The 25,451-nt window shown below is 55.5% G+C and overlaps 3 protein-coding genes across 11 annotated transcripts in view; 1 reads left to right on the forward strand and 2 right to left on the reverse strand.

The window, feature by feature from the left end:
• The first annotated feature begins 61 nt into the window (after nt 1–61).
• On the forward strand, nt 62–11,019 carry P2RX6 (purinergic receptor P2X 6). Of its 2 annotated transcripts, none has more exons than XM_074921373.1 (12): nt 62–242; nt 359–509; nt 719–790; nt 4,901–4,976; nt 5,706–5,799; nt 6,093–6,173; nt 6,970–7,111; nt 7,292–7,401; nt 7,882–7,975; nt 8,968–9,033; nt 9,813–9,890; nt 10,598–11,019. In XM_074921373.1, the coding sequence occupies exons 1-12, from the start codon at nt 106–108 to the stop codon at nt 10,634–10,636; spliced, it is 1,140 nt and encodes a 379-aa protein (XP_074777474.1). In that variant the 5' UTR covers nt 62–105; the 3' UTR covers nt 10,637–11,019. The 2 variants fall into 2 exon arrangements, with proteins under 2 accessions (XP_074777474.1, XP_074777476.1); XM_074921375.1 differs by having other exon boundaries at nt 7,292–7,389.
• A 338-nt stretch (nt 11,020–11,357) lies between these two features.
• Nucleotides 11,358–13,440, reverse strand: LOC141967512 (transmembrane protein 17B-like). Of its 5 annotated transcripts, none has more exons than XM_074921379.1 (4): nt 13,022–13,440; nt 12,616–12,719; nt 12,119–12,205; nt 11,358–11,711 (listed from the first exon to the last, which is right to left on the reverse strand). In XM_074921379.1, the coding sequence occupies exons 1-4, from the start codon at nt 13,242–13,244 to the stop codon at nt 11,529–11,531; spliced, it is 597 nt and encodes a 198-aa protein (XP_074777480.1). In that variant the 5' UTR covers nt 13,245–13,440; the 3' UTR covers nt 11,358–11,528. The 5 variants fall into 5 exon arrangements, with proteins under 5 accessions (XP_074777480.1, XP_074777478.1, XP_074777479.1 ...); XM_074921377.1 differs by having other exon boundaries at nt 11,360–11,756; nt 13,022–13,335; XM_074921378.1 differs by having other exon boundaries at nt 11,360–11,711; nt 12,119–12,232; nt 13,022–13,335.
• A 165-nt stretch (nt 13,441–13,605) lies between these two features.
• AIFM3 (AIF family member 3) overlaps nt 13,606–25,451 on the reverse strand; it is a 50,662-nt gene continuing 38,816 nt past the window's right edge. Inside the window, exons 17-22 of one of the 4 annotated variants that reach the window (XM_074921369.1) lie at nt 24,488–24,586; nt 23,987–24,062; nt 22,093–22,152; nt 18,746–18,850; nt 17,732–17,752; nt 13,606–17,096 (exon numbers count right to left, since the gene is read on the reverse strand). In XM_074921369.1, the coding sequence (XP_074777470.1) occupies nt 17,057–17,096; nt 17,732–17,752; nt 18,746–18,850; nt 22,093–22,152; nt 23,987–24,062; nt 24,488–24,586 (401 nt within the window). In that variant the 3' untranslated portion in view covers nt 13,606–17,056. The remainder of the gene's footprint in view (nt 17,097–17,731; nt 17,753–18,745; nt 18,851–22,092; nt 22,153–23,986; nt 24,063–24,487; nt 24,587–25,451) is intronic. The other 3 variants (XM_074921371.1, XM_074921370.1, XM_074921372.1) reach the window with 3 other exon arrangements.

The raw sequence follows: 25,451 nt of genomic DNA on the forward strand, positions 1-25,451 counted from the left end.
GTGGCACGGCGGCGAGGGGCGTGTCCGGGGCGTGACCTAGTGGCGGCGGGGGGCGCGGCGGCGGGGGGCGCGGCAGGGCCGGGGCCCGCAGTCCCCGGCGCCGCCATGACGGGCGGGGCGCCGGGCCGGCCCTGCGCCGGGCTGCTCCACTACAAGACGGCGAAGTTCGCGCTGACGCGGAATCGGCGGGTCGGGCTGCTGCACCGCCTGCTCCAGCTCGGCGTGCTGGGCTACCTGCTCGGGTAGGGCGGTCCCCTCCCGCCGCGGCGAGCCGGCCGCCTGCGGGGCCGCGGCCCTCCGGCGGCGGTGGGGGCGGTCGGGGGTCCCCTCAGCGCGCCTCGCCCCCGCCCCTCCGCAGGTGGGTGCTGCTGGTGCGGAAGGGCTACCAGGACACCGACCCTGCCCCCCGCGCCGCCGTCGTCACCAAGCTGAAGGGGGCGGCGGTCGCCGAGGTGGGGGGCGCGGGCCGGCGGCTGTGGGACGCGGCGGACTACGCCCGGCCCCCCCAGGTACGGCCGGGCCCCGCGCGGTTGGCGCCTCGGGCGCCCCGGGGGAGGGAGGTGGTTGGCAAAAGCTGTGGTAAAACCCTTTGGGAAAGGAAAGGCGAGGGTAGCGTTGTGAGTTACAGAGCCAAAAGCAAAGAGAAAACTTGTTTGTTTTGCTGCTGAGGACTGTGACGGTGTAAATACCCTGCTGAAGGTGCCTTCTTGTTTCCTAGGGAGAAAATGTGCTTTTTCTGGTGACCAATTTCATCGCTACAGCAAAGCAAGCCCAGGGCACCTGTCCTGAGGTAAGTGAGCTGTGCTGTTCTTCGGCCAGCACTGCGGTGGGATTAGATTTATGAAGCTGGTCAGTGCTGCTGCTCTGTAAGGGTACAGGAGCTCAGCTGAACCCAGTGCAAGACCAGATAGAAGGGAGAAATGGGCTTTTATTCCAGACAAAGCTGATTCCCCTTGTTCTCATTGCTCTATAGATCTTAACTCACTCATATGTACTTGCTTTGCCCTACCTGCATGAACCAAGATGTGTATCCAGGCAGTCTGGCCAGAATCTTTTCTGGTGACCATAAGGACAAGGGATGCAATCTGCTCGGGCCTCATCACCTTTCTGCTCTTCTTGAGGGGTGGTGATGCTGTTTGATCTCTACAGCTTTCTGCTGCCTTTGGACAAGGGCCGCTCTGGGGAGGCTGAGCTGTGTTGCCCCGTTGCTATTCCATCTCCACAGTGCAGCTGCCATCAGCACTGCCATCCCCAGCTAATACCTCTGTGACCTGTGTTCCTTCTTGACCCTCACACATTCTTGGTTTCTTGACTTGCCGCTCCATTCTCTTACCTCTGTTCTGCCATTTTTCCTCATGCTGTTACACACACTCCATGGATATTTGTCACATTTCCTTCATAGCTCTTCTGCAGGACTCTCCATCTTAATGTCCTATTTTTAGGAGGAACAGAGCACAAGGTAGTCAGCCAACACTTAGTGGTATATGTTTCCTGGGAGAAATCTTCCCTTTAAGGCTGGATTCAGGCCAGCTTTTCAATTGAACTCTCCTTGGCAGACAGGAGCAAATGTCTTTTAAGCTAAGTCACTGCTGGCAGCTTGTTGCTAAGCCAAGCACTGTTTGTCCTAATGGTCCCTTCGGCTTTTTCTGTGACCTGCTGTGCTGTGCCCAGCCTGATCCTGCTTCCTAGCCAGGCTGGGCTGCTCTCCAAAGACAGCCCAAAAGCTGCAGGAGAGGAGGAGCAAGCCCTGTTTTGGGTTGGGGAAAATGGTGCTAATGATCCCTCTTTAAAATGTTGAGAACTCCTGAAGTACTGATAGCTGCAGGAACATCACTAGGGGAAGACATGCAGTAGAGCATTTCAGGGCTCTCTCACAGGCGGTCATGGGCATCTCTGGATGCTTATTTTTGCAGTGTGCAAGCCAAGGATACAGGAAGAGCAGAGCATTTCATCCCATTACAGTGATGTGCTGTGTCTGGGTGCCTGTCACAGCCCTTACCCCCTGCTGCTCTCCAGTAGTTTCTCAGTTCCTGGCTTTGGGACTGTAGCTGGCATTTATGTTTGGGAAGCTTTGAAGATTTAGCAGTGACAGATTTTGACTTTGCAGGAAGTTCTGAATATTCTTGATCACCAAGGTATTCTGTGCTGACATACCAGGGAAAAGTCTGCCTGGGGCCAGAGGCAGCACCTGAGCACAAAATGGGTTTTAGCAGCTGATATCTGTGTTGAGCGCAGTTCTGTGGCTAAGCTGTAACTTCTCTCTGAGGGTGACCTTTCAGTGTTGATCTCAAATACTTTGGGTGGTTGGAAACCCTCTGCCTCTGTTTGCAAGGTGCTCCGAAGGTTAATGAAGGTGATCAAAATAGATGTAGAGCCAAAGTCAGAGAGTGTATCTGCTCTGGCTGGGTGCAAGCTCTGGTGCTAAGGGACCATTTTTCTTAAATCATGGTCTCTGCCACATCCAGCTGTGTGCAGCTCTTACCTGTCCAGATGCTGCTGATGGATGTGGATGTGAATGGCACTGGTCCCAGCCCTGAGCAATGCAGGACCATGTCTGAAGGGGATGAGGGCGGGTGTTAGATTTTGGGAGAAGCATCATCCTTTTTTGCTCACATGTGATGCTTCTGGTGGTTTGCTCTCCAAGAAGGTGCACTTTGCTTCCTGGCCCCTGGTACATGGCTGCGTAGCTGTTGAGGGCTGGGAATCAGCAATTGTTTCTTAATAAGATTAAGGATAAAATAATTCTCTACCCACGTATTTGTGACTAAAAAAAATAAATATAAACCTTTCAGCCATGAGGTTCCTAGTGTTTATGTACAGATCTCTGCTGTCAACACAAGCACCTCTTTGTGCCCCACCCCTGTCCCAGGAACACAAATGCTGCCAACTCCAAGCAGTGTCTGATCTCTGCTGTGAGCACCTCGGGGCATGTCTTCTGAAAACGTGTAGTAGTTCACCTGCTTGTCAAGAAACCTGTTCTAAATACTGGTGTGCTCATATTCCTGTCCCAAAACTGCAGTTCTTAGTTAGGTTCCTAGAAAAATTTGTTACTCCCAGTTTTCCCAAGCTTACACAAGCAAGATGCATCAATGGTGTAGAGAGATTTAGGAGCACAGATCCAGGGCTGCAGGAGGGCTTTTAAGCAAGTCTAGATCTCTGGTTCTCTCACAATGCACTTGTGGCACATGTGACCTGATTTGGATCATGTCTGTTGAGAATGCCAACACTGACAGATTTTTTTTGAGGCTCGTTTTTACTAAGAGGTGGTAGGAAAGGTTGAAGCCTTCTTGACTAGGTTTTAGGTTTTCTGTAATGCCATCACAGACTTCAGTACTTGAAATTCTCCCAGACTTTGCAGCTTGCATGCCCTGAACACCCAGAAATGTCTGTCTGCCAAGTGGCACTTGTCACGTGTCTTGTTACCTGGATTTGGGAAGGGACTGATACACTCATCCACAAATACCTGTTGTCCAAGTCCTTCTGAAGGCTGAATCCTTGACATCTGATTTGATCTAGGACGTTGAAGTGCTCTCATAAGTGCTTATTACAGCATTGCAGGTGGGTGCTGCAAGCTGTGAGTGGGCCATCAGTGGGGGTGAGGGCATGAATCCAGTAGCCACCCTTCTCCAGCATCTGGGCACGGCTCTCTCGTCCCTCTGGTAGTCCTGTGGCCTTGTCCTTAGACACCCCACCTCACTCCCAGGCCTCATCCTCCCTGGCTCATCTGGCCTGACATTTGCTGTGGATCACACGTTTCCCTGCACGCCTACCCTCGCACCCTGTGACAAGTGGTGGTCCCACTCCAGCTGCTGGCACTCAGACCCCCGTACACATGAGGTACATAGGGGACGGAGCCCCTTGCCCAGGATAATAGGAATGGAATTTAGTCTGAAGCTGTAACAGACTGTGCTGATGGGGAGCAGGGCATGGATGGGTCAGTGTACTGACCAGCCAGCTCTGTACATGCAACCAGTCCTTTGCGTCCTTTGCATCCTTTTATCCCTCTAGTTTCCAATCCTTGTTCCTTCTCAGATCACCTAGATCCCTCCTTTTACATGCCTTCTCTTCTTCCCCTAAACATTCCATCTGCTAAATGTCCTGTGCAATCTCAAAATGCTGTTCTCCTGCATCCCATAATGATTCCCATACCCCTAGGCAGTGCCACCCACCTTCAGCCCAAAGGTGCTTCAGAGAGCTGCTCCTCTTGTCTCGTTACGGTGGGTTTCATACCTGGAGCAAGGGGCTGAGCCTGTCCTGGGACAGCCCTGGGAGGGCCTGGACAGACCCTTCTGACTCCATAACTGGGGTTTCCCCACCTGCCTTTGGGGTTCTCTGTTAGTGATGGGCTGGTGACTCCTGGGAGTAGCTGGGGGAAGGTGTTACTTATGTCCCTCACCTGCCTAGATCTCTCTGTGTTTGAATAGGAGCTTTTTGCTGCTCCTGGCAATCAGATGGGTCCAGAGTGAGGGTGAAGCTTTCTGTGTCTAAAATTTGTGTTATGCTGTATTTAGGGTCTCTTTAGCTCTTCCCTAGGGGAATTGTGGTGTTGCTTTACTAGGTGCTTAATGGGATCTGCCATTAAAGCCCTCCTGAACCCAACTGTGCTTGTTCCAGTCCCAGCCAAAAGGTCTGAGCTAGCTCCTGAGGCTTCCTCTGCCTCCGAGGTGGAGTAGGTGAGCGCCCCAGGGAGCGTGGAGACAGGTGAGAAAGATTGTCCTCGGAGGTGCCTCTCTCCCCGCTGGCTGGAGGCTGCCCAGGGTCTGGACATGGCAAAGGTGTTCTGTAAGCGTTTGGGAGGTGCTTGGAGAAGCAGGAGCAGCGGCACACAAATGTGGGTGAGTGACAGCGTGGCCTCGGGCAGCTGGGCAGTGCAGTGACCGCTTCTCTCTGTCTCCCTCAGAGCCCCTCTGTTCTCGATGCGACGTGCACTGAAGATGCCGACTGTCCCGTGGGAAACCCAGTGGTTCATGGCAACGGTACTGGGTGTTTTGCTAAAAAAATCAAAATCATTTAATTCCTCGTAGCAAGCAGACATGCAAAGGTGCCTGACTGCCTGAGTTCAGTGCTTTTTGTAGGTGTGTGTGGAAGTGTTCTCCAGCCATTTATTCTTGACAAAACTTTATGGTGACCTGTCACAACTGGGCGAGCAGATGCTGCAAGCACAAGGCGCTGTCACAGCAAGTACAGGGGTGCTTTGTTTCTGATGTTGGTTGCTGGAATTGAAACCAGTGTGCTGTGTGATTGACAGGTTTTCCTTTTGCAATAAAACCTGGGTCTTATTTCATGCTGATTAATATCAGCAGGCTGTGTGAGCTCAGCTGGAGAATAATATTTGAGCTCTAGGAGGTCGTTTGCCAAAGCTTTGTGTGTGGTATTGCCGCAGCTCGTTGTGTTCCCATCCCAGGAGTAGGTAGCTCCAGCAGCCATGGGGCAGGAGGGGCTGTGCTGGACAGACCAGACACTGACAGCAGCAAGCAGCTTCTTGTCTTTTGTAAAACAGTTCCTGTCATTTGGTGTGGAGGGAAGGTTTCACAAGGAAGTTGCTGTGTGGGGAAAACCTGAAGATGATCCCAGATTTTTCTTTGTCATTCAGGTTTTAAGAAGGCCAGAACAAGCTTGTGGCCAAGGCAGTATCCCAGTAAGGGAGCTGCAGAGAAGACATTTCAAAAAGGAACAGTAAATGATAGACATTGTCTTATTTCTAGGGATAAAAACTGGGAAGTGTGTGATGTTCAACACCACCCATTCCACCTGTGAGATCTACGGCTGGTGTCCTGTGGAGAACAACACCCTGCCCAGGTAAGGCACAGGGTGAGGGGACAGCAGGCGTTGAGAGCCTTGGTTCCTTCCCTCTGTGCTTCGTGTAACCAGGGGCCTGCTGATACTTGCCCAAGGGCCATCCAGGCTTGGGAAGATCTTTGACATTGATCTACCTGTCAGTTAAGCCCACAGAACTTCACCCAAAAGTGTTTCTTATAACTGTCCATTGTAGCCAAAGTCCCAGGATCGTGGAAGAGACTGCAGAGCGACGGGAATGGGGACGTGCCTTGGCTGCTGTGCAAAATTTTAGTTCATTGGTTGTTGTTTTCCAGGAAACCTCTTCTGGCTGAGGCGGAGAATTTCACTCTTTTTATAAAAAATACTGTCCACTTCACCAAATTTAACTTCTCCAAGTAAGTATAATGCTTCTTCAGGCAGACTGTGTGTGCAGCCTAGTCCAGCCTCTGCGCTGAGCTTGCCTGCCTAGGGGCTGAGCAGCCAAGGTGTCCAAGAAGCCATGTGCCATCCAGGACAGGTGGTAGCCCAGGTAGTTACAGCTCAGGATGATGTGTTCAGGAGAATGGTGGTCGCTTCAGCGGCACCCGTGTTTGCAGATACAAGAGCAATGGGGTGGGGAGTCCTCAGAGAGAGGGACTGGTGTTCCTCTGCTTGGCTGAGCACCATAGACAGGCGGGCAAGGCTAGTCATCCCCAGGGTCTCAGTTTACCCCATATATCTTTGCATTTTAGTCCCTGCAGAATGCTTTCACAGAGGCCCAGTAAAGGGCCACACTGGCCTCGTAGTCCCAGGCATGTTGACTGTGCTGCCTTATTCTGGCAGGAGACTTGGCCTGAGGCAAGCTGAACTGCCCCTGCTGTCACCCCTAGAGCGCTGACTCAAGCTCACAGTGGTAGGAGCTGGATGCTGGGGAAGAAAGAAGCACAAGGGCAGAGGTGGAGGAGAGGAGCTGGGAGGGGAAGGACCATGGCAGGTGCTGTAAAGGGTGATAACTTCATGTGTGATTCTTCTGGGCTGGTTTCCTTCCATCCTCTCTCCAACTGAGGCTTTAGAAGAGGCAGTGACTGTCTCCCCCCAGAGCAGGAGCATCAGTGGTCCTGCTCCAGCGGGAGGGTCCCCTTTTCAGTCCTGCAGCAGGGCTCCCTGACCTCCCACACCCCACTCCACCCTTCTCTCTCTCTCCTATCTCAGGTGCAATACTCTGCAAACCAATGACCCTACCTATTTCAAGAGCTGTACGTACGACCCATTCTTCAACCCTTCCTGCCCTGTCTTCCGTGTCCGTGACATGGTGGAGGCAGCTGGAGAGACCTTTGGAGACCTTGCACTGCTGGTACTTGTTTTTTTAAAAGTATGGAGGATGACTCTAAATGCCCTGAGGATGTGGACAAGGGATGAGGGACAGGACTGATCCTGAAATGCTAAGGGAATGTGTGATCCGTGAATGTCTGAACAGGAAAGAACTTGACAAATCTGATCCTGTGCTTCTCCTGGAATAAAATGTGTTTTTCAGGGGGGGAGCATTGGAGTTCGCATCGAGTGGGACTGTGACCTGGATCACCCTGCTGCCCAGTGCCAGCCACAGTACTCCTTCAGCCTGCAGGACAGGAGGTACAATTTTAGGTGAGGATGCTGTGGCAGTGGCCGCACAGGCCTCTAGGTTGAGCACACAGCAATGGTTTGAGATCTCAGCTTTCTGACTGATGCTCTGAAAGGAGCAGCGGGGACAAGGGGATGTGGTAACTGAACGCAGGGTCTGTCAGTACCCGGGTGCCATGGCAGTTCCCACACCTTGTAGCTCTGCTCTGTTTGGAGCTGTGCAAGACCTGGGGCTGCCCATGCCTGTGCTGACCCTGCACTGGATGCACTGGGAGCTGTGTGCTCCCAGTGACCCTGGGCTGGGAGCTGTGTGGGTGCTGATGGCCCTGCTGATGCCAGGCATGAGTCAGCAGCACGTGCCTCGCCCCGCAGGCGGCTGGAGGGCACAAGGTGTGTGCAGGCACATGGTAGCCCTAGCAGTTGTAGGGTGCTGGCAGCACTCTTCCCTCACGGCCTGTGCAGAGCTGCCATGGCTTTCTGAGCCACATCCAATGTCTCCTGCAGAACTGCCTCCTACTACTGGGACTCACAGCGGCGGCTCTTCCGGAATCTGCTGAAGCTCTACGGCATCCGCTTCGACATCTCTGTGTGCGGCCAGGTACTGTCTCCTCTGCAGACCCTGCGTGTGCAGCCCTGGCAGCCTTGTCACTGGGGCTGAGTCCTCTCTCTGCTCCCTAGCTTCCTGCTGCCATCGCTTTTCTCCACCCCACTGAGCTCTTTACCTCTTTCCAGAGTGTTCCAAGCAGAGCAGGAAAAAGTGGTCTCTCCCATTTGAAGAGAAAGTTCTTGTAATGCCCTGAGCAGGGACGGTTCCCTTGCTGGGGATCTGCCAGGGGTGTTGTGACGTGCTGGGCCCTGTAGGCAAGGTGAGCTTGTGTGGGCAGAGGGCCTGTGGGCATCTCCAGGGGTCTTGTGATGGGAGCACTCTGGCAGCCTGGACTTCTCTGAACATGGACAGTTAATCCCTTCTTGATTACTGTACCCTTGGGGAGAAAAGGCATGGGGATGATTATGGCTGACGCTACTCTGTGCAGCATCACTGACAAACTCGGTACTTAATTGTGCAAGATGGAGCCTGTGCTGAGAGGATGTGATGCCCCATGAGATGTCCACAGCTGGTCTGCCATGCTTAGCAGTGGCCTTTTCACCTGAAGAGCACGAAGCACGCGGTGCAGGACAGGGTGCACCACTTCTGGGTAGTGAGACCAGGCCTGGGAGGTGTGTGGAGCAGGAAAGAATAGCCAGGAGGGAGACAGGAACCTGAAAATCTTCCCTCAGAGAGACCAGAGTCATTTGAGCAGAGGGACACTGCTGCAATGTAGTTCTGTGGGTGGCAGCTGCTGGGCTCCTGCAGCTAGAGGGAGGCTCTGCTGTGCCCACAGAAACCTCTGCTGCCACTGAGTCACAAGCTGCCTCAATCTCTTCTTCGGCAGCCAGCAGGGTTTTGAGTCAAGACAAAAGCAGTTCCTACAGCTGGGCACAGATAAATGACCCCTGTTTCCTCCAGCACCTCCCTGGCTTTAAGCATGCTGTCCAGCAGGGCTTGTCCCACAGCCCTCTCACTGCTGTCCACTCATTGTTTCTCACCAGGCCAGGAAGTTCAGCATAATTCCTGCTGCCGTGAGCCTGGGCACCGGCATCGCATTCTTTGGTGCCGTGAGTACTCCAGATACGCTCTTTTCCTCCCATTTGTGGGTTGGGATTTACCACTTGTTGTTTCCGCGGCCTGCCTGCCTGGCACAAGGCTTCCTGGGTGTCTGCCAGGGAGGGGAGAATGTCTGGCAGGGTGTTAGCTCCCGTTTTCCTGTTTGTGCTCGTTAGTGGCAATGACACTGCCGGACTGTGGATCCTGAGCACTGTCGGGCACACCTCGTGGAGGCCGGGTGTTTGGGTTGGCCCCGGGAAGCGCATTGCTGGGCTGTTGCTGGCCAGTCTGCTCAGCTCTCTCGGCCAGCAGCAGAGTGTGCTTCCTCCCTGTGTTTCTCCCCTGACTCTAAAGGCAGCCGGTGTCTGGCTCTGGCAGGGACATGGCATTGCCGTCATGGAGATGAGGCAGCCCCTTGTAAAGCACTTCTGTGGCTCTTCCAGCAGACTAACAGGCAGCCTGGGCTCCCCCTCCTGCCCCCTCTTTCCTCCCAGACATGCTCATCCCAGTCCCTCCCGCAGCTGCAGCAGGGGCCGTGCGCTGGACCAGCCCTCACCCTGCCCCCCTGTGTCACAGCCCAGCTGATCCCGTGCCGCTAATGGCAGGAGCCTGGCTCAAACAGGACCTGGCTGGGTGGCCTGGGCTGGAGGCTGGTTGGGCTTGTGGCCCCTAGCGCTGGCCAGGTGCTGGAGTCTGGCCTGCTGCAGGGCTCGGCGGGAGCTGGGGCAGAGGGCTGGCGCTGCTGTGGGAGCTTTTGGTGCTGACTGCCCTGCTGCTTTTGTGTCTCCAGACCACGGTGGTCTGTGACCTGGTCCTGCTCTACCTGGATGCGAAGGCTGACTTCTATTGGAAGGAGAAGTTCGAGGAGGTAAGGATGGGGATGCTTTGGAGACATGAGGTTGGAGTGAAGCTTTGCAAGCAGATTTAATTATTTTCTGCCACTTGGTTAAAACTCAGTTCACCAAATCTGAGAAAACCCCAGTGGAGCGGTTCTTAGCCTGGAGGAGAGGGACCCAGCTGGTGCCCGGGCTGGAGGGAAAGCTGTACCACGATCTCAGCCTCTGTTGGACAGCAGGGAGTCCCTGAGGGGGCCTTAAAACCCGACCCAGGTCCACGTGTATTCACCCTCCAAACAGAATGTGGCTCCACTCCGTGTGGAGAGGGTGCAGCTCTTCAGCCTGTGCCCTGCTGCCATGTCCACTCAGTGACAGGTTTTCCTGCCATGGGTGATTCTGGCTTTGGCACTGCCCAGCCCTGGTGAATCGGGGAGTTGCAGGGTGTGGGCTGGGAGGTCCCTGCAGAGCAGGAGAGCTGCTAGCCCCAGCTCGGGTTGGCTTCGTCTGTATCTGGCCAAGTGTTAGAAACCTGAGGACAGAGCTCCCAGGTGAACTGCCTCAGGGCTGCACTCTCCTACTGGGGGGAAAAAAGCAATTCCTAAGTCCTAATCTCAAATCACGAGTGGGAGTCTCCAGCAATGAATCTGGTCACATGGGACCGAGGAGAGCAGTGCAGGACTGCCCACCTGGGCTGTACCCTTGTTTCTAGGAAACTGAGATGCCCCCGTTCATTTTGCAGGCAAAGCCCCCTAAAGGTAAGACCGAGGCCGCAGCTTAGGGCTGCGGGGAATGCCCCGCCCTGAGCACCCTTCCTTGCGGAGCAGCCTCCAGGTAGATGCGGTGGGGGCACAGCCAGAGCCCAGGTGGAGGTGGCCCAGTTCTCCTGGCCTGTGTGCACTGCTGGGGTTGGGATCTGCCTTTCCTGGAGAAATATTTGCATCAGCAGAAGTTCTTGGCTGGTGGAGCACCAGGCTGTGCAGCTCCCAGCACCGGCCGGGCAGAGCTGTGCTGTGGGAGCTCCACCTCGCCGGGGAGCAGCTGGCCCGCTCTCCGCACCAGAGCCTGAAAGCACTTTGCGTTCGCTCACATTCCAGGTAACTGTGGGCCTGGATTTCCCGTGAAAAACAGGGACATATCACAATAAAGCTGTTCAGAAAGTGGGAGGTGGCTCTGCTGTCTGCTGCCCTGGCTGTGAAGGTTGGGTGTTGCCGCTGGTGCCTTGCAGCACCCTGCACCCTTCAGCTGGGGGGGGCCTCAGGAGCTGCCCACATCCTTGGGGGCTCCCCTGGGAGCAGCAGGGCTGTGCTCTGCTTCTTCCTCCATTTGGGCTGTGCTTGGGGAGGGTTCAAGAGCGGATCTTAAGGCAGCAGCCTTGGGCTGGTGCTTGCCGGGGGGTGGCAGTGCCTCCTGCCCCCCCGGGTCCTGCCCTCTGCCAGGGCTGATGCTCAGTGAGGACAAGTGCAGGCCTGGGCTGAGCCTGGGAGATGCTGAACCCTGCTCTGGGCTCTGTCAGCCTGGCCTACAGGGACCGTCCGGGTCTGTGCCCATGGGGTGCTCCCGGAGGCCCTGCAAACTCAAAACCACTGTGGAGGCGCAGCAGAGGTCTGAGCACCGTTTAATGCTCCCTGCTGGGCCTGACTGGGTGGGGTGGAGCGCCCATGCCCCCCTTCTCAGCTGCCCTTCAGCTGCCGCAGGTAGAACTGTGCTGCCAGCTGCTTGCTCATGGTCTTCAAGGCCAGGAAGGCGGCTGCCATCTCGGCGATGAGGAAGGCCAGGAGGAGGCTGTGCAGGGCCAGCTCCAGCGGCAGGAGGGTGACGCGGCTGTCCGTCAGCAGGAAGAGCAGGAGCGGGAGCTGGATCAGGAAGGAGAGGAGGAGGAACCCGGCCAGCTCGGGCACCTGCAGGAGCAGAGCCCACTGAGCTGGGGGGCCGAGCCAGGCCTGGCCTGGGGGCCCTCTCTGCCCCAGGAGCCCCCTGCAGCAGTGGCACCTGGGTACCGGGGCTGTGGTGGGATGCTGTTGGGCCTGGTGCTGGAGCATCACACCTGCAGCACAGGGAGGGATGTGGCAGGAGAGGGAGTGGGTCCCCTTCGCCCCTGCCCCCAGGTCCTGCCTGCACCCAAGCTTCCCTCCCGGGACAGCTCCTGGCGGGAGTCCAGCAGGAACGGGCAGTGAGGGGCTCTCAGGTCCTGCGTGAGGGGGTGTCCAACGTAGCCAGAACTATGGCCGTCCCTGCCCGAGCACAGGGGGACGGTGCTTACCTTCTCCTGCAGGTTCCCCACGTAGCCCAGGTAGAGGCGGGAGCCTTCGGCCACTGAGAGGATGAGGAAGGCAGCGACCAGCAGGAACTGGTAGTGCCGAGGCAGCAGGTGGTACTGTAATGGGGATATGGCCTCGTCCCCCCCAGCCCTCTCCCCTGCACCCCATGCCCAGCTCTCCAGGCCCAGTTTCCCACCCCCTGTGCCCCATGCCCAGCTCCCTGCACCCCCCCTCCCGTCCCCTTTGCCCTGTCCCCAGCGCCCCAGGCCCTGCCAGCTCCCACCTCAGCTGCTGCCCGGCCCTGCCTGCTCTGCCTTCCCAGTTGAACCTCCCCTGCCCTGTTCAGTGGTTGTTCTCAGGATTTCCATTTCTGGGAGCTAGAAGCAAGTCGTCTTGTGGGGGACAGGACATTTTGCTCATGTGGGTGTGGACCCGTTAATTTTGAAGAGGCTCTCCTCCCCTGCTCAGCGTGGCCTCTACGTGCCCCATGGGACAGTACCTTCAGCAGCAGCAGCATCCCCTCAGCCAGGCACCAGACCGGGAAGTAGTAGACGTTGAAGTAGAGCATCATCTGGAGGGGCAGGCTGGCCAGCACCTCGTGGGCTAGGCAGGACAGTCAGGGGTGGGCAGGGATGCCCAGCACCACCAGGGTTTTGCTGCCCTGAGGGAGCCCCTGCCTCATAGAGGGCAGAGCGATGGCCCCCACCATGCCAGGGGGGATGGCTGGGTAGCAAGAATGGCTGCTTGCAGCAAATGCATTTATTTTTGCTCCCCCTCATCGGTGGGTGGGTGCAGGGACCCTTCAGGTATTCCCGGCTCAGAGGCACCCAGGTGCTTTGGTGATGTGCTGAGCAAGCTTGTGGTGATGAAGCAACAGCAACCCCCTCCCTGTCTGCCGCCTGTACCTGGGTGGTAGCTGTGGGCAGCGCCACTGTCCCGCGTCTTGTTGTTGATGAAGAGGGAACTGCTGAAGGCTGCCAAGCTCCGGCGGAGGTGGCGGGGCAGAGGGGTATGTGCAGCCATGGCCAGCAGCTGAGCCTGCTTCCCCCAGCCTGGCTTGGCAGGGATTAGCCAGAAGGTAATCAGTGGGATGACAGGTTGGGCTAATGCATGGGGCCACCCGGTCATTGGCTCCCTGAGGTCAGGGCTGCTGAGCCGGGAGGAGGATGTGGGGAGGGAGAATTACCCCGCCCTGGGATGCCAAGCCCATGCAGGAGACACAAGGATACAGAGCGTGTCTGCTCTGCAGCAGCTGCAGGGGTGAGCAGCAAGTTGTACCCTGCCGTGATGGATTCACAGCAGCGTCCCCAGGGTCACACACCCTGCGGGCAGCACTTTGCTCCAATGCACCCTCTCCCAGCCAGGTTGTATCGATATAATTATTGCTTCAAACTCCCACAGACGAAGATGCCCGGGAGGGGGATGGTGCTATTTGCAACAAATGCTTCTTCAAAGCCTCCAGACTCAAGGAGCATTTTACCTGTCACTCTGAGCTTCCCTGCTAAGGGCTGACCCTGGGGGTCTCCATGCTGCTCAGCCCCCCAAGCCCCATCCAGGCTCAGAGGTCCTGAGGAGAGCAGTGGGGGACAGTGTGTGAGAGGGTGGTCGAGCCAGAGGTGACTAGCAGGGGAAGGGGATGGTGCTTTGGGACCTTCACAGTTAGTCCTACACAACAGGCATGGCCTCACCTCATGATCAGCCTCTGACCCATCCCAGAAGGTGCATCAGAGCAGCTGCTGCAGATGTTGGGACAGAGTACTGTAAATGTGGGCCTTAAGGGCCAAGCACTGGCAAAGGACATGAGAAACCGCATAAAAAGAGAATTCTTCTGCTTGATAAAGCCAAAAAGAAGCTGCAAAGCTCACTGTCATATGCTGCAAAAAAAAACCCCAACAACCCTTCAAACACCTGGGGCTGAAAGCGTGGTTAGACCAATGTGTGACTGGCTGAAGTCCATGAAGGGCTTCCATGCACAAGGAGCTGGTCTCTCAAGGCAGGTCCGTGCTGTGAGCACAGCCCAGGGTGCATGTCCTTCTTCCAGCAGTGCTGAGCAGCTGTGCCACCAGTGTGGCCCCACAGCCCGGCTCAGGGCAGCTGCTCCCCTGTCCTGACAGTAATGCTGAAAAAAAAACAACCAACCAACCCATAAACCTATGCAAAGTGGATTTCACAGGAAAAAAAAAAAATCTAACTAAGTGTGGAAAAAACAGACCTTGCTATAAGCAGTGGCCTGCTATTAGATAAGGACACTGAGCTAAGGCAGGACAATGGCTGAGCAGAAAGGCCCATGAGGTCCTTCTGGTCTATTTGACCATGCCTGGACAAGACATCTGAAGGTGCCACTGGTGAGAAGAGTCTCTGCTGCCTCAGGGAGAGTGTTTGCCCACAGCTGTAACACTGAACACCTCCCAGCCTCAGATGTGACACCTGGAAGACCTGCCCAAAGATGGTTTGCCACCACCACTCCGCTCAGCCCAGTTCTAGCCAAGACAAGGGCAACCAGCCCACAGGACAGGCCAGCAAGCGTGCTACTATGGCAAAGGAAGGAGCAGCTATTTGTGTTGCCACGACCTCTCTGAGGGCAGTAAGAAAGATCAAAGCGAGGAGTAAATGCCAGTACCTGAAGAGGCAATGTTCACCCAAGCAATGTGCAAGGTGTGAAAGCCAGGGCAGAGATGGACAGATGAAGGGTGAGGCCACACTTAATGGCTGGGAAGCCACCTCGTGAGGAGCAGTGAGGTTTTTTTAAATGAAGGCTGAGGGCACAAGAGAACTAAACTTAAACCTGTCACCTGGTGCAATGCTGCAACGAGATGTCTGGAGGGGTTCTTGGGTGTGTGGGAAGGGAAGGTGTGCTGTGCCCACCACGTGGCTCCCTGGGTCCTGCCAGCACACAGGGCGAGATGCAGGCAGGGAGAGGCAAAGCCCAGCATCTGAGGAGCAGGAGCTCGTGGAGAGCTCTGGGTCGGGGGGCATCACCTCTTGTGTGGGCAACAAGCTGAGCAACCTAGAAGATACCTGGGCAATCTGGTGAAGCTAAATGTGATGGGACAATGCAGCCAGGGGTCACTAACAAGTTGCATGTGCCCCAGCTGGTTCTAGCTAACAGTGCTTGTTCACAGTGGGAACAAGTGGTTTGCTAAGGGCTGGAAACTTTCTGTCTTGGCATGGGAGGTTGCAAAATGTGCCTGGAGAGGCGGCAGAGGAGACAACCTAGCCTTGCCCAGCTCCAGGACGTGCTGAGGCACTGGACAAGGGGTCCAACACCATCCCACCCCATGCAGAGGAGCAGTGCCTGCAGGCCCATGTCAGGATGCCCAGCTGTGCTGGCAGCCCTGCCCATGACCTGGTACGTGTCCTCAGGAAAGCCATGCTGCTGACTGGGGTCTTGTGTCATGGGGTGATGCGCCCAGCCCTGGCTAAAACAGCTCCTCTGTAAAAAAAGGGGGAATGGGACTTGTTCCCCACACTGCAGCCATAAGCTGGGGCAGAAGGTCCTTCCTCAGCCCTTGTATAGTCTTCAGCCCTGTGAAGATAGGAGTGATGCCAACTGTGGATGGCTCATGCCTGATGCTGGGTGAGGCCCCAGCAGAGGTGAAGTAGTCACAGGGCACCTTCCCAAAACTCTGCCCAGGAGGACTGCAGAGGATGCCAAGCATTTGGGTGAGCAGGAAGGCAGAGGCCTTGGAAAACCTCAGCCAAGCTGTACTGGGGGAGCACATGGGGGGTGAGAGCTGCCAGTCTCACTCAGCGTGGAAGATGTGCCAGAGCCCAGGGGAAAACCACAGAGCTGCAGGGGGTGTCACCATGTGGTACCCCAGTGTCCCCAGGCACCTCCAGCCGGGTCCTCTGGGGACCTGCTGAAGCAGACTCTGACCATCCCACTAGCCAGACACAGGCTGCAAAGCCACCTCTCACCCCTGAGCATGCCGAGCTGGGGCAGCAGCCTTGGTTGGCAGTTGCCTCCACCTGGGCAGCATGCACAGCCCCGGCCCCTCTGCAAGGGCCCTGCCTGGGGCAGAAGGAGCTGAGCAGCCTTGGCCACCTCTGCCCTCACAGAAAGCCCTCACCCATGCTGCAGTGGGGACAGGGACATCAACATTTGCCTTTTGGGACCTAAGATGAGACTGGCGAGTTCACATCCCCTTGTGGATCCAGTAGATATGTAATGGGGTTCAAGAAACAGACCCCGTTCATCGCCATGTGCTGGAGCATGCACATCCCTGCCTACCATCCCCTCTGGTCACACCACCTGGGAAAAACATTGCAGGAAAACCAGAAGAGACCAGCTGAAGACATGACAGATGACTGGTGACGTTTCTACACAGCACAGATCAGGAAGTCTGGAAATAAATACAGGTGAGTTGGATGCAAGTGGGAAACCTCCACACAAGAGGTGCTTGCACCACCCAGCAGCTCCGCAGGGTGGGTGGGCATGGGGAGAGCTGTGGCAAGCACTGCAGCCATGTGGCAAGGGAGCAGATGTCAGGCTCTGTGGGGATGCACATCAGAGCGCTGCTGGAGCAAAGAGGTTTTGGGAAGGGGCAACATGTCTGAAAGCACAGGGAGCAATAAAAGGCACTCGCACTGTTTACAGGGGTGAGGGATGTGCTTGGGGCAGACCTGCCTGGGGACCCCCTGGCCCGTTGGCAGCATCCTCAGCCACACAGCGCCCATGCCAGTGCCAAACCGTGCGCTCTGGGGGCTGCTTTTCCAGTGTTCGGTGGGAATTGAAACAGCAGAGCCCCAGCCTGGTAGGCACTGGGGCAGAGGAGCTGGTGGTGGTCTGCTGGGAAGGTAAGTGTGCAGTGACAGGCGCTGGGTGCATCCAAGTCTCAAAGGGAAATGACTCAGCTGTGGCGTTCCCCCTTGTCCGTGGAGCTGCCGTCCCGTCTCCCCACGGCAAGTGCAGCATCAGGAGGGCGCAGCTGCCAGCAGCGTTAGGAGCCTTTCCCAGTTAGCCAGGACATATCTCCAGTCCTAAGAAAGAGAAAAAAAACAGCAGCGCTGTGAGATGTCTTCCAGCATCCACATGTGCAGGCAAATGTGCTCGGGGTGCCTGGGCGCTGCCCAGGTCATCGGTCGTCTGTCCCCACCCTGGCAGCACCAGTGCTGCTCGGCGCAGAGGCACAGCCAGCCCGGGCAAGATGGCAGCACCCTCTCCTCACATGGGACCTGAGCCCTCACTCACATGTCACTAAAACCGTCCAAACACTCGTTTGCAGGTCCTCAGTTCCACGTAAAACTGAGTTCAACTATTTTTTTTTAACTATAAACACGGCCTTCTGGCATTCAGCTGAAAATTCATGGAAAGCCACTGAATGGCAGTCACCCCCCCAGCCAAAAGGCAGCTTCCTGTTCCCAGCAGATCAGTGCACCAACACCCTGCAAAGGGGACGTAGCAGCCGTGCCCACCCAGCCCCAGCGCAGCTCCTGCCACCCCCAGCCTCGCCACTCAGCCCCGCAGCATGGCACCCCGCGGGGGGGTGGCCGAAAAGCAAGCATGCAGCCATAACCAGTGCCCCCACACAGGAATTAGGGACACGGCCCAAGCAGGGGGCTGGCTGTCCCTCCCCTGCCAGCCCTTCACACCCAGGACCCCAAACCAAACGTACTTGCCATGATGGACAAACAGCCTAAAAGGTGTGAAAGCAGCAGGAGACAGAGAGAAAAGAAGTTCAGGTTTAGGCAGTCTGGCTTCCTCCAGGCTTGCTGAGCTCCACCGTGGAGGCAGCAGCTCCCCCCACTGCTGGGTTGCTCGTGAGACGCCACCTCCCTCTCAGCTGCAAATTGGGCAACCAGCAACCACTTCCCAAGGTATCGGAGAGGATGGACACAGCCCTGCCCCGGTCACTGGTGGCTGCGTGGATCCTTGACATGTTCCCCATCCCAGGGGTGCCCGGGGTGTCTGAGCTGGCTCGGGGCTGCCTGGGGACTGGGAGTGCTTCTCTCCCCAGGCTTTTGAAAAAGTCTGCTTTTATTCCAGCTGTGGAAACACCTCAGGGAGAGGGACCCAGATTCCTCCCTCAGCTCTGATTCCGACTCTAAAGGCTCCTTCCTGGCTCTTGTCACCTCCCTAGTGTCTGCCTTCCAGCACAACATGTTCTGCACCCATGCTCTGCATGCTCTCTTTTCTGTGCAACGTCTTAAAAACAAAGTGAAGGGAGAAACTAGAACTTTGCCTACAATCTACATCCCAACGAATTGGAGGCTGAGACACCTGGCACCGTAAGCTCTGCGGGTTATGCTCTTGCAGAGTGTTGGGGACAGGCTGCACACTCAGCCCCTCCCTGCGGGTCCCCTCGACTGACTGGGTGCCCAGGGGCACCCCAGCATCAGGCAGTGACACCTTGGTGATGTGCCAGCTGTCCCATCACATGTGTAAGGATTTGGGTCCTGGTGTTAAAGACAAACCCCCTGTGTGCAGGATGCCAGACCTGGAGGCAGCTGAGAGGTTGGAGTGAGTGGGACAGGAAGGAAGATGCAAGATTACAGGGTGGGGAGCAGTGGAAAAGAGCTGCCCAGTGCCTGTTGGGGTCCTGCCTCGGGGTGCTCACCCCTGCCCTGCACCCCACGGCTATGCTCGGCCCCTGCCCTGGCACTGCTGGTTCTGCAGCGTGTCTACTTACTCCACATCACGCTTTCGGATGGTCCTGCCGGCAGCCAGGACCTCAGCCACCTTGGACACAATAGGGTCATAGTTCATGCTGGCTACGGCCATCACCTCGTCGCTCCTAGGGCCAGACAGAGCAGAGCAGAGCTGTTAGGGCAGCCCAGGGTGGCCATGACCCCATCACCTCAAAAACAACATGCTGGAGAGAAGCAGGAAGCAAAGAAAGAGAAAGACCCGCTCCAGGGTCAGGACGCATCCCAAGGCGTGAGCACCACGGGGACTGTGATAGCAGTGGGGGACAAGGGACAGGAAAGGGCTCAGAGCTGGCACTGCAGGCTGGTCCCTCTGTGGTCTCACTGGTGCCCACGTGCTGGCATGGTGTCACCAGGGTGCCCAGGGGACAGAGACAGCTCTGGGCACCCTGGCATCTGTGGGAAAACGCCAGCAGAGATGGATCTGATGGTGGATAAAACCCTGGCCATCAGCAAGGATGCCCAGTGGTTGCGGCCCTCCGGGCGGGCGATCCATGCTCTGCTGCCTGTACCACAGGAGCGGAGAAGCGGGCAGTTAGGATTCCCCTGTGGGATGCTCGGTTGTGCCACTCCACATCCCCTTCCTGACCCCCACCTCTGAGCCGCTCCACAGGCGTGCTCCTCCCAAAGCACTGGGACAACTGGAGTGTCTGACGCCAGGGTCCCACCAGCCCCAGTGAGGAAACTCCTGCCTGTATGGGGTGTCCAGCAGCACTCCCGGTCCGGCTGACCATTACCCACCAGGACGTCAGTGCTGGTGGCACAATGCCACCTGAAAGGCTGAATGGGAAACAAATGAAGCGGAAGGGAAGAGGATGTAAAAATGCTGGAGGAGCTTTGGCTAAAGGTCACAAGGCAAACAAAAAGGGTTCTTCTGTTTTGAGGCTTGAAAAGATCAACCTGAGCATAAGTCTTCAAAGACAGAACCCAGGAGATGACTCATAAATAGAAAACTGAATGGAGAAAAAATGTGAAGATCAGAGAAGGTGTGTGGGTAAAATATTAAACATTGGTGATAATGTTGGGTAAGTTGAAGAGTAGAAGCACCCAACAAATCAAGATCTGTTCTTCAATCCGCTGCCAAAGAACTCCGTGACCAAGAGCAAAGAACAGCCAGGGAGGAAAGGGGGAAACATGTACTTTATTCCCGAGAGGAGGAGAGCAGAAGCCATGCTTCATCTCTGTGGAGCCATGGGAGCTGAAGCAACCTCTCCCAGCTGTCCCACAAAGCCATGGGGTAGCTCCATCACAGAAGACTATCTTTTGCAAAAGGCTCTGATTCCTAAATAAGCTCACTACAAATAAGGGAGAGTCAGTCAGAAATGGAGCAGCAGACTGACTTCCCTGTCCCATGGGTGAGCACGGGTGTGCAGAGCAGACCAGGAACCCAGAATGTTCTCTGGAGCCACTGGAGCTTGTCCACAGCTTAGTCCATGCCAGCCAGACCCAGAGAGGGACCAACACCAGCCAGGCTCCAGCACAGGGGGCTGCTCCTCAGGAATGGCTGCAGGAAGGGGGAGCTGCTGCACTGCCAGGAGCTCTAGGACAAGACTTGGATGCCATCAGAAATCCCATCTCAATCACCCTTATCTCGCTGCAGAGATGTGTACCTACAGCAGAGGGGATTGCTGATCCAGCAGATGAGGTGAGAATAAGGAGTAACAGACAGATGTTAACAACAAATACATTCACACTGGAAAACAGGTGTCCGTGGCAGGCAGTGAGGGTAATTAACCACACAAGAAGATTACAAAGCACGTGTGTGTTCAGCTGAACTGCCTGCTGGGCTGTCACGTTCAAGGACTGCTGCTGTGATTTAGAAGAGCTTTTTACTTTCTGAGCCTGCATCTTCTCTGTTGTGATGCTTGATGTCCCACCTGATGTAACGAGTTCCTCCACTCTCCCCAGGACAGGACCCCATTCTCTAGGGGTGTAACTCCAATTGTATGTGCAGGGACTCAGGAGTCTTCTTTACAGGATCTCCTTCCAAGACTCTTGCAGCAGTACCTGATGGCACAGCAGTGCAGATTGCCTCCCAGGTCCAGAAACACAAACTGCCAATGAGAACCCCATCCCACCATGAACCACATCCCAGGGAGGCCCCACAGGTAGTTGTTTCCATCACACAGGGCGCCTTGGCTACTTCACCATCACTTGATGTCTCCAGCACACAACGGGGGCTGAGGCTTCAGGACTCCTGGGAGGCTCTGCACAACCTTCACATCATACCACACAGTCCTGAAGTTCAGTAATTTCCTCTACATTTAGTTTCCTGAGCACAGGCAGCTCCCAGTTGGGAAACACAAAGTGGTTGGAGAGACCTATCCATCAGAACCAGGGGGAGATGTGCTGTTCCAAGGGAATGAATAACCAAAAGCATGCAAGAGAAAGTAAAGGAAAATGTAATCCTACCAGTCACCCACCAACTCAGCCTTAAGCCCAGCCAGTGCTGACACGACCACCCGGGAAGGTAGATGCAGCCCAAATGTTTCCATCAGTGGGGAACTGGTCCTTTTGTGAAATAACTCATGGGGCACTGGTGAGCTGAACATCCCCACATCAGCAGTTGCTTTTAAACATTTTGTCTAACAGATGGGAAAACCTCTTTTTCAAAAGCTCCTCAGAGGCAGGAAGAGTGCCCTTCCTGAACCTGGGTCTTGGCATAAAGGCTGAGGGAAGATGGAGCGCTGTGGATGAGCACCATGTCTACACCGTGTCCCTTCCTCTGCAGGGTCCAGTGCAACAAAAGTGGGGAACTGTGAAGACGACAACCACAGCAATTCCCTGTATCTCCCAAGATCTCCAGGGTCTCAGGGGTGGGATGACATTGGTCTGTTCTGGCTGAGGTGCTGGGTGAACACAGGGTCCCATGGGGACATCTGCAGAGCACCGTCCCATACACCTCCTGGCACAGGGCCTCACGCTGACCCCTCCACATGTCACACAGCCCTGAACGAGGATAAGGAAACAGCTTTCTTCTTCAAACTCTGAGGAAAAAAGAGCCTTATTGTAAAAGTCGATGATGAAGACAGGCTCCAGGAGTGGGAACCACCAGCGGTTCATGCAACAGCCAAGACAGGGCGCACCAGGAGGAGAAGAGTCCAAACCATTGGGTGAGCATGGCAGAAGGAAGCAGGAGGGGATGGTCAATCTGGGACAGAGTCCTCAGTCCAAAAGCACCAACCAGAAGAACTATCACCAAATGAGAAAAAGAGGAAGAAATGCTCCCAGTGGCCTCTCACAGATGCAGAGATGGGGGCTTGATTACAGCTGAGCAAAGCAGCAGGAGATGCACTGGTCAGCCCCCTGCCAGCCAGCACTCCCCCAGTACCTCCGGCTCTCAGCGCAGGACGCCGTCCTGGTACCCAGAAGCCATCTCCAGGAGCTCCTCCTGAGCAGCAGAACAACACGCGCTTAGCTGTGGCCCCCCACTGCCTGCCTGCCCACCGGGGAGCTGCTGCCCACCGAGCCCAGCTTTGCTGCGTGCCCGCAGGTCTGCTGAGCATGGGGCCGCTGCACAGAGCAGGGATTTGCACCTTGCTCAGGGCTTTCCTTTTGAACAGGCTCTACAGATGTTTAATTAAAGCAATCTGACATTTCCTTTCTAAATAGGGCTGGGATGAAGAGCTAAATGCTCTGGTATGGGAAGGAGGAAGAGGATTCAAAGATTACATGCTGGAAAGAAATGTGTGCCAGTGCGGTCTGTGGATACTCGACCCCATAATGCTGCACACAGGGGACTGCCAGTGAGGCCGGTGGACCTGAGACAGGGCAATGCCACGGCAGTGGAGTGGCTTCACAGGGGATGCAGGGGCAAAAGTACACACAACTCTGCAAATCACTGCAGCAAAACTGCCAAAAATGGGGTTTTATCTTCTGCTGGCTCACACTCACTAAGCAAACTGTGTGTTTTTAAATGCTGCTTTGAGAGTTATGTAATTTAAATGCACTTCAAAACATCAAGAGGGTGGGTAGAGATAGACCCGTGGCTGTGGCTACAGAAGGGGAATGTCCCCTTGCAGCAGCTCTCCCCAGCACAGGTGGTGCCTTGCACAAACCCACCCTTTCAGGGAATTTTGGACACGGTGCTAGTGAGCTCAGAGGTATGCCCATGTGCAAAGGGCCCCTGGGTGCCAGCAGGTGCTGGAACCCCACTGCCTGCAGCAGGATTTTATCTGAGGTGCACAGGCACCAGGAGAAGGAGGGCGAGTGCCAGTGACCTGGCTGGCTGGCGCCACGGTGTGCCTCTCCAAACCCGATGGACACATCCAACTGCCAGGCTCCATCCTGGAGCCACGGGGGCAAGCAGCCACCCTCACGGAGTGGGATGCAGAGGGGAGGCCATGAGGGACACTGGGCAAGGGACAGAGGGGCAGCGAACCCTGCTGAGATGATCTCTGCAGAGCAGAGCTGGTGCCTGCCCAGAGCTGCCTCCTGATCCCTGCCTGAGCGCTGCTGCCAAGTAGTTTGATTCTGAGCCAGGCAGACCTTCGCTTCCTTGGTTTCATGCTCCTCATCCTTAATATTAGAAAACACTGGAAGAAATCCCCTCCATCTCCAGGCAGGAGGAGGCTCTGTGGTCATTGATTTCAGATTGGGATGGAACAAAGGCAACAAAAGAATAAACAGCAGTAAATATTTTGGGGATAAATTCATGGTGCACAGTTTTGCCAGTCTAAACATCCAGCATGGCTCAAGAACAGCAGAGGCAACACATCTCAGGAAAATATTCCCATGTAGGATCCCAGCCTGGGGAGAGCTGGGTTTCGCTACAGGTTTAATGAAAGCTCCTGAACTCTTCCCAACCATCACAGCTTATTAATTGAAGAGTTTTTTGAGCTGAATGTGTCACACCAGGAGCAGAAATGGTGATGTCTGAGCTCTCAGTCCAGCCCTGGTCACAAATCATTAACACAGTGATGAGATGGCAATGAAATCTTTGATGGGAATTGCCAGCAACAAATTAATAGAAGCCATTATCTGCTCTCAGATACTATGTGAACAGACAAAGTGCTTACGTCTGGCAGAGACATTAAGTCCAAAGACCAGTTTAACTTGCTTTATGCTTAGCACATCATTTTTCTAGGGCATTTTACTAATGTCTTGCAACCTTAGTGTCCAGAGAGGAACAAAACCAACTGACAGAATCTGTGGCAAAAATATTTTCCAGTCTAGCGAAACAAGTTTGGGTGAATGCCTGTGTAGGAACATGGAGAAACACTTACTTGGTATAGAATGCCACAAACTTCAGCTCATCTAAATCTCCCTGAATGACAACATCATCAAATCCTTCCCCGTGGCCTGGAAGGCAGAGAAGTGGATTCAGCAACAATTCTCCTGGATCGATCTCTAGCCCGTAAGACAGAGTTTCAACCCAGAGCTACAGAAATTGTGTCCCGCAGTTACCAAGAGACCAGCACCAGAAGGTGAGGGTATCAAAAAGCACCCCTTATTGTTCAGAGAAGTTCAGGGAGACTGTCTCTGTCCATGCTGGGCCATCCCTTGTGCCCACAGCCATCCCTCCGGCCCTGCACCCCACGGCCATGATCAGACAGGTTTCAGGGGAGATACTAAACCCCTCAGGAGCCAGGAAGGGAAGCAGACCCGAAGCAGAGGTTGTCATGGGGGGTCCACAGCAAGGGAATGGCTGTGGCTCCTCTATCCCTCTATCCTCTATCCCATCTCCACCAGCACAAACTCTACAGCAGCCCTGGGGACGCCCTTACCCGCGTATCGGATGCTCTTCCCGAACATAGCAGTCCACAAATAGGGGACCGTGCTGATCTCCATGCCGTGGGCCAGCATGTTCAGCGCGGCTATTCGGCCTGGAAGTGAGAAGCAGCAGAATAAGCGAGGAAGCTCCATGCTGGGGCAAGCGTTGTGGTCTGCCCTCAAGTTGCAGCACAGCATCGATACCTCTAGTCCCAGAGTACAGGGAAACCAAGACCTTCTGATTAGGTGGAAAAACCCAAACACAGAGCACCAAGCACCAGTGAGGAAATGCATCGTGTCATCCGAGGCTGGGCTCAGAGTCCCCCCGGCAGTGCAGCTCCTCCTGACTTGTCTCCCCCACTGGCATGAGTGATGTGCTCATGAGCCTGTTGCAACCCAACTTCTGCAGCAGTGAGAGGGCTGAGAGCTTTCTGAGCTCCCACTGCAAATGGGGATGGGATGGACAAACCCCCTGAGGGCATGGAGACTGTTAGGGTACAGTCCATGACACAGAGGCATGCCTGGACCAGCGTTAAGGGGGGGCTGTGTCCAAAGGCTAACTTTGGAGATGTGGTTCCAAAACCTCTCACGCAGGGCATCGACCCAGAGGTCAACCTCCCCACGGGGTTGTGGCCTTGGAAAGCTCAAGGGCAGCCAATCACACCAGGGTTTCCAGGCTTGCTGCTGTGAGGGGGAGAAAGGTCTCAGCTGTTCCTGGGCCAGCCCGGAGGTGTGGGCAGCCCAGCCGGGGATGTGAGCTCGAGCTAACATTAGGATGTGAGCTCCTAAGTGTCCTAGGGCAAGGAGATCAGGCTCCTGCAGCAACTGCAGATGTCAGGGAGGACATGGCGTGCGGGAAAGCCTGTCCCTGAGCACCTCTGTGTTTGTAACGAGGCATCGTTAGGCAATGCACATCAGAAAGGCTGACAAACGAAGGCATATCGGACAGGATAAAATATACAGGCTTCAAAATGTTTA

Source organism: Athene noctua, chromosome 17 (assembly GCF_965140245.1).
Source record: "Athene noctua chromosome 17, bAthNoc1.hap1.1, whole genome shotgun sequence".
NCBI classification, from domain to species: Eukaryota; Metazoa; Chordata; class Aves; order Strigiformes; family Strigidae; genus Athene; species Athene noctua.

Coding starts and splice junctions, on each gene's coding strand:
- LOC141967512 (XM_074921376.1), bottom strand. CDS start 13,244: ATGACCGGGTGGCCCCATGCATTAGCCCAACCTGTCATCCCACTGATT. Junction 12,720..13,021: donor TGCCCACAGCTACCACCCAG/GTACAGGCGGCA, acceptor TGTCCTGCCTAG/CCCACGAGGTGCTGGCCAGC. Junction 12,233..12,615: donor GGATGCTGCTGCTGCTGAAG/GTACTGTCCCAT, acceptor TCCCCATTACAG/TACCACCTGCTGCCTCGGCA.
- P2RX6 (XM_074921373.1), top strand. CDS start 106: ATGACGGGCGGGGCGCCGGGCCGGCCCTGCGCCGGGCTGCTCCACTAC. Junction 7,402..7,881: donor GACAGGAGGTACAATTTTAG/GTGAGGATGCTG, acceptor TGTCTCCTGCAG/AACTGCCTCCTACTACTGGG. Junction 9,034..9,812: donor GCATCGCATTCTTTGGTGCC/GTGAGTACTCCA, acceptor TTGTGTCTCCAG/ACCACGGTGGTCTGTGACCT.